Source organism: Berghia stephanieae, chromosome 4 (genome assembly GCF_034508935.2).
Source record: "Berghia stephanieae isolate SIO BIC M18660-M18661 chromosome 4, UCSD_Bste_1.3, whole genome shotgun sequence".
NCBI lineage: Eukaryota > Metazoa > Mollusca > Gastropoda > Nudibranchia > Aeolidiidae > Berghia > Berghia stephanieae.
In genome coordinates this window covers 90,830,084-90,837,583 of record NC_088363.1, presented here as the reverse complement: position 1 = coordinate 90,837,583, position 7,500 = coordinate 90,830,084, and the positions used below count along the sequence as shown (strand labels likewise).

Below are 7,500 nucleotides of genomic sequence, written 5' to 3'. Positions count from 1 at the left end.
AAGATCATCATTATATCCGAGACCAACAGGATAGTATCGAGACAAGAAACCTAAGACTAAGAGCTTCATGCATTTAAAATGTCAAGTCGGTAAACATAGCATTTGAGTATTGATGTTATGTGAACCCTTCAAAGTTTGTAGTCTGTTAGAGAGAATTTCATGATGCGTAATCACCCGACTCAAGTTAGAAGCTTCAAAAATCCGTGCCAAATCTTTTTACAAATTAAACAAATGATCGAGAGGATGTTAACCGATTTGACATGGGCTTATCTAGATACGCATCGTCTGCGATTCAAACCCTTTTGCCACTCTCGAAGTTTCTTGTCTCTATATTTTAGTCTCGGATTATATCATTATCCAGCTCCAAGAGGCCAGAAAGGCTTGACGTCATACCTTCTACTATTTTTGATGCAAACTCCTTGGAAGTGTGTATGTAACCAGCCTTTCGGAGGACTAATAATGAATATATTACTTTTAAAAATCATATGGTGACATAACTATTTTAGCAGCAGGTTGTTATAACAGATTCTTAAAATTACGGGACGTATGGACGTAAAGATCGAGAGGATGGATGATATTTCTTGACGACCAGCATACATCTAGACGAGAAAATAAGATGCCATCACTCTAAAAAATCAATTACGCAAGGCCCAGCGCCCTCCGGAAGAGTGGTTTTACACTTCCAATGAGATTATAACCATTATTTTGACATCACACTTTTGTTCCCTATTCAGACCTTTCGAATCTTGAATTTGTTGATGTGTCACTGCTGGATTGAGCGTAAGAGGAACTTTGTGAATAGCTAGGATTTGCATCTGTTTGTGTGTTAGTCTGTGTCCTGCTTTGAATCTGACTGGCTTCATGATTGAAGGTGGATCTTGCTGTGGTCAAAATCACACACTGGAGTCTGTAGGGATACCGAAATATTATATATATATATATATATATATATATATATATATATATATTATATATATATATATATATATATATATATATATATATATATAAAATAATTTATAAAGGACTGTTTTAATTAAATACATATGGGTTATAATATTTCTGACAATGGTGATGAAATAATAATATTACTTCTAGACTGAAAGAACCGTTGCAAAAGCTATGGGCACGTTTTACAGCAAAATGTTTGATGCTATGCGTTTAGGTAAAATGCTCATAACATCCGTCAGTCGGATGTGACGTCCCAACACACAAAACTATGTGCAACTTTGAACGTTTTTCGTCTGATTGGTATTCTTTAGTGACAACTGTCTAATCATTAAACTGGCTGTCTTAAGACAATAACAAAGAGCTGAGTGACGTCATTTTAGTTCCATCTGTATCCAAGTAATACACGACTCCGACGTCCTGAAGAGCTGTTTCAGTACATGTTTATATGGACTGTTTTCATTGAAATTTTGATCACGAGAATAAAAATTAGACAGTGATGATAATGGTGATAATACTGTTGCTGCTGCTGCTGTTAGTGATGGTGATGCTGATGATAAAAATGATGATGATGATAATGATGATGATAATGATAATGATGATAATGATGATGATGATAGTGATGATGTTGGTGGTGGTGGTGGTTTCAGTGAATAATAGTTGTAGCTGTAGTATAATGATGATGATGATGATGGTGATGATGATGATTATGATGATGATGATGATAATGATGATTATGATGATGATGATGATGATGATGATGATGATGATGATGATGATGATGAGGATTTCTTACATCAGTACTGTGACGAAGACCCCTTTTCTGACCACGGCCCGGCGATCACGCATAATCACCCCTCTGAAATACAAAATTTAGAATCGATTCTGTTGTACTTTGATGTTTCCGATGAAAAATATATTGTAGATAAATAAGTAAATAACGTGTATTCTTTATCGCACATACGTTTTGTTGACTGTGCGATTTTATATGATAATGAGCTGACACTAAGCACACAGGAAGTAACCCAGAAAAATTTGAGCTTGGCAACACTGTGATTAAATTGATGGAAAGATGTGAAGACATTCCAAACCAAAGGCGGTTTGCAGCGTCCCAAAAGAAAAGAAGAATGTCTGCCATTTTCAAAATATCAACATAACATATTTTATCTTCGTGATTCGGTATTTGATTGCTCAATGCTAAATACAGATTTTTACCAATCAGCAGAAATATAACTTGACAGCCAAGCTGTCACGAGCAGAAATAAAAAAAAGGTAAATAAAGTAATAATAATAAAATATGGTAGCGCGTTATTAACATATCTACATCTCGACTTACTTTTGTGTTTGATTGATTTCACCTAAATGGACAATTATCATTGAGTGATACACACTGCCTCTGTGTTGCCTTAACTCTCTCCTTGTCAGCCATTTTCAAGATTTCCCCCAAAACTTCACACCCAACTAACACAAAATAGATTTTTTATCATTCAGACATTATTGCAGTAAAATTCTTGCGATATATAATTTGTTTAACAAAACATGCTCTACAACACCCTGTTCATTTTCTTTAAATTTCATGATGTACAAAAGAAACTTGAATAAAAAAAAGGTTGGTTGTATCGTAACGAATGTGACGATTTTCCTGTAGTTGGTAAGGGGAGGGTTAAAGGGTGTACCTCACTGATAAGACTTGATGACTTGCTCAAGAACCACACAGCGCTGCGTGTGGGACTCAAACCCTTTACACTTTGAGTAGAGTTAGTAGCATATCATTGATCTGGGTCTCCTCTCCCCATATATTAGATTGAACCATAGAATTAAACGAATGAGAATACGTACGAAGCCTAAAAAGTGTCCACCAATGAAAGCATTCAGCGCCATTTTGTTGTTGGCTGAGAATGTAGTAATTACCATTCATTCGGTATCTATGTCAACATAACGACACAAGAAAAACAACAAACAATATCAAAATCCACAATAAAATGTTTCAGAACTGTTGCGTATATTTATGGCACAACGAAGCTGTCAAAAAATGAAGTTAGAGAATGTGTGTAATCATGTATTATAATAACCTGTAATGTGTTTTCCAACCACCACATCATCTACTACTACAACCACAACCACAATATCATCACTAACACTACTACTACAACCACCAGCCCCACAGCATTACCACTACCACTACTACTACACCACCACCAGCACATCATCATCACCACTACTACTACAACCGCCACCACATCACTACCTCAACTACTACAACCACCACCACAATAGCATCACTACCACTACTACTACAACCACCACAACCACATCGTCATCACGACCACTACTACTACAACCACCACCATATCATTACCATTACCACTACTACTACAACCACCACTACCACCATATCATTACCATTACCACTACTACTGCAACCACCACTACCACCATATCATCACCATTACAACTACTACTACAACCACCACAACCACATCATCATCACTACCACTACAACTACAACCACCACCACATTATCATCACTACCACTACTACTACTGCAACCACCACCACCATATCATCATCATTGAAATATTTTTTTTTTAAATTGAGCTTTATATAGTGCAATATCTACTAAATGTGCTCAAAGCGCTTTACAAGGGGTCCCTGGTCAACATTTAACATGTAGGACGGGACATGACGCCTGTTAGGCGATATTACAATTTTTCGGACAAAGACAACCCTGTTAACGGCCAGGTACTTATTTTACACCTGAGTACGGTGAGAGAATGTGAGTAAATAGCCTTTTCCAAGGACTCAACTATGCGCCGAGCGCGAGGCTCGAACCCAGGACCTTCCGATCCGGAAGCGAGTGTCATACTACTAGACCACATAGCCGCATCATTACCACTACTACTACAAACACCACCACCACATCATCATCACGACCACTACTACTACAACCACCACCACCACCATATCATTACCATTACCACTACTACTACAACCACCACCACATCATCATCACTACCACTACTACTACAACTACAATCATCACCACCAACACATCATCATCACTATTACTACTACAACTACAACCACCACCAACACCACATCACCTCACTAACACTCAGTACTACAATCACTACCATTAGGTTTTGGAGCTTTACTTCCTTTGAAATAAGGAAACTTCGGAATTGTATTTGGCATTGTGTTTATATATCATAATATAATTCTAATCAGTTATCTATTTAGAACTAGATACTATACAATATGTATGCCAAATACCACCCCAATTCCCCTTTCTTGTGTGCGGGAATTCCTCTTTCGGCATTGAAATTGAGTATGAGAGAGTCATCACTACACACATAAACAACAGAAACAATTTAAAAACAAGACTTTGACACGCAACCACTCACACACGAGGCTATACTATTTATCCTTTTCTCTATATAGAATAGGACAAGACAAACAATAGCTTGACTCTCGCTACACTTCGCATTGATGTTTGTCGTCTCACGAGTTCAACTCTCGGTCGACCTGTCAATATTCCTTTTTGCCTCGGACGTAATCATTAATAGAATGTTGTGTGGTTTTGACCGTGAAGAAAACCTTAAGAAGTCACATTTATATCATTTTAGAGAGATCGTTTTTGAATAATTTTGAGTTAAACGAGCGAGCAGCAACTTGTTTTCATGAACGGCCGATCAGCGCTTGTTTACTATAGTAACGCGATTCCCAGCCAACATCAAAATGGCGGATATTTTTCTCATCGAGGCCGCTGGTTGGTTAGCCAATAAGAGCACCGTACGGTTTCCATTGGGTAAATTCCTTGGATTGAACATACATAGGCCCACAATTTATATATAAGTGGCCGAGTGGTTACAGTATTGCACTGTGACCCGGAAGGTCCCGGATTCGAGTCCCGCATCAGGCACTTTCGTTTTTTTCCCTTGGGCAAGATTATTAAACCCCAATTTGCTCACTTGGACAACATGGGTGATTCCTGTTGACATCAGACATCTTGTTTGATTAATTATCATTATTCCTTTGCGGAAGGACATAAAGATAAAGAATCGATGAAAAAACTTGAGATAATCAAAACATCTCGCTTCGTCGTCAATTTGCTATTATTATTTACTTACCCAGCATTTTGTGACAATGAAATATGAAGTCTTTGTCGACATCGCTGATTATGTTTTCAAAAACTATTAAAAAAGGTTTAGTTATATTATTTGAACATTTATGTAAATAACCAAAGGGGATTTAGTCATTTGATGTTTCTTTCAAGTTAGACAATAACTAATACAATTAAAGATTAGCATTACTGATTAAATCCCTTTTTCGAATTGTAAACTAATCTTAATCTTTAATCTTACCTTAATTCATGTCAGATTGATTACATCCTGGGGTTAAAAGAAATGGATTGTTCATTGTCTGCGGTTTTTTTTTGGAAGCATTATTTTATTGCTTATTTATATGTATTTGCATACTATCTATCTATTTGATATTAAATATTTGATTTAAAGCGGTGTTTATCAAATCCGTGTGAAAAGTTTCTTGGCTGTCAAACTGTCTAGGAAAAGAACACTCTTTGATGACAAATCTTGGATGACTAAAGGCTAAGGAAGCAAATCTTAACAACAAAAAAAAAAAAAAAAAGAAAAAGAAAAAAAGCGGGCCGAAGGTAGGCTAGAGTCGCTGGGATGAAAGGCGCAAATAGCGCGGACAGGCGTAGCCAGGCGTAACTGCCGAGTCCGAAAACTGCAGCGACATGTATAAATTAAATTGAGCTTTTATATAGCGCAATATCCACTAAATGTGCTCAAGGCATTTTACAAAGGGTCCCTGTCCAACAGCAACATTTAACATTAAGGATAAGACATGAAGCATGTTAGGCGATACTATAATCTATTTTGGACAGAGACAACGCTGTTAACGACCAGGTACTCATTATACACCAGAGAATGTGAGTAAAGAGCCTTTTCCAAGGACTCAACTATACGCCGAGCGAGGCTCGAACCCAGGACCTTCCGATCCGAAAGCGAGTGTCATACCACAAGACCACATAGCCTCATGTATCTACCCCCTTCAATCAAGATTGATCACATAATATAGAGTACACGAATAATATAGTATATTCGTGTAACAGATTCACGTATTGTCTTGAGTCTCATCAGCAATATCACAAGTAATCAAGCACAAGAATGTAAAATTGTTTATTCATATTAACAACGCCACTACCACATTATCATATCTCATTCATCTGTAGTGTTTCATTCATCAAGTTTGTTGATAAAGGGGAAACACGAAACGTCCATTTTTATCTGTTTTCGTAATTAAATCGAAGCTGACATCCAATTTCACATTGTTATTTATTTCAAGCACAATAACCAGGTTACAGACAATGAACATTACTTATGTTAAACCAGCTTTTGGCTTTCTGTATTTAATTTTCTTAACTCACTCAACCCTAACACCATCTATATCCGTAGTTTACCCGGGCTACTTTTACCCCATGCCTATTTATTCCATTTTTATGAGACAAATTATAGGCATATTATTAAAGCTATTGTTTTTAGTTTTTACGTGTTAATTGTAGTCTAGTTGAATAAAACTATCTATGTACATGCTCATTTTTAATACATTTTTTTCCAATTTTAAAAAGTAGCAAAAATATCTAGGATTGAGTGAGTTAAATTTATTGATCATCAATGCTTCTGTTTGTCCTTTTCTAAAGCTACATCCATATTGATATATTTATTCAGTTTGACATAAGACATGAATACATTTTATAGCTGTTTACAAAATCAAACAATAGGTATAGTTTTAGGCTATGAAATACATGCATGGTCCTACAAAAACATGGTTATTAAAATATTTTATAACCCCTGACATACAATAAGAGATTCATTGTAAACTATTCCTGCGGGGGGATCACACTGAAGATCAAACTAAAACCAAATGATAGGATGTAAGGTTCAATTTGAAATAAATAATTACTCATATAAAGACTTACGTCTGATTATTATGGTTGTTGCTTTCATGGTTATTGTTGTCATTAATATTTCATTATAATATGAACTTTTTGCATTTATGATTCATTCGATCATGAAAAATTTTCCATAACTTCAGTATTCTATGACAGTAATTTTATCGTAAAAAATATATGACTTCACTAAGATTTTATGGTATATTAATAGGAGTCAATATGCTTTCTTAATGAAACAAAAGCAATATTTCCCATTTCTGGTCATTTCAGCCTTAACCCTCTCCTTAACAACTATAGAAAAATCGTCACATTCGTTACGATACAACCAACATTTTTCATATTCAAATTTCTCTTGTACATCATAAAATTTAAAGAAAATGAACAGTGTGTTGTTGAGCATGTTTTGCTAAAGAAATTATATATGGCAAAAATTTTACTGTTATTGTGTCGGAGCGATAAAAAAATATATTTTTGTGTTAGTTGGGTGAGAAGTTTTGGGAAAAATCCTGAAAATGACTGGTAAGGATAGAGTTAAATTCCTTTTTTTTTTGCACCTGGTTCAGCCCATAATAATA

The 7,500-nt window shown here is 35.7% G+C and overlaps 1 protein-coding gene across 2 annotated transcripts in view; it reads right to left on the bottom strand.

Moving 5' to 3' along the window:
- The window catches only part of LOC144971551 (CD109 antigen-like), a 71,565-nt gene that overhangs the window by 45,638 nt on the left and 18,427 nt on the right, over positions 1-7,500 (bottom strand). For both annotated transcript variants that reach the window (XM_078912570.1, XM_078912571.1), the window contains exons 2-3: positions 1,745-1,807; positions 737-907 (exon numbers count right to left, since the gene is read on the bottom strand). In XM_078912570.1, coding sequence (XP_078768696.1) covers positions 737-907; positions 1,745-1,807 — 234 coding nt within the window. The remainder of the gene's footprint in view (positions 1-736; positions 908-1,744; positions 1,808-7,500) is intronic.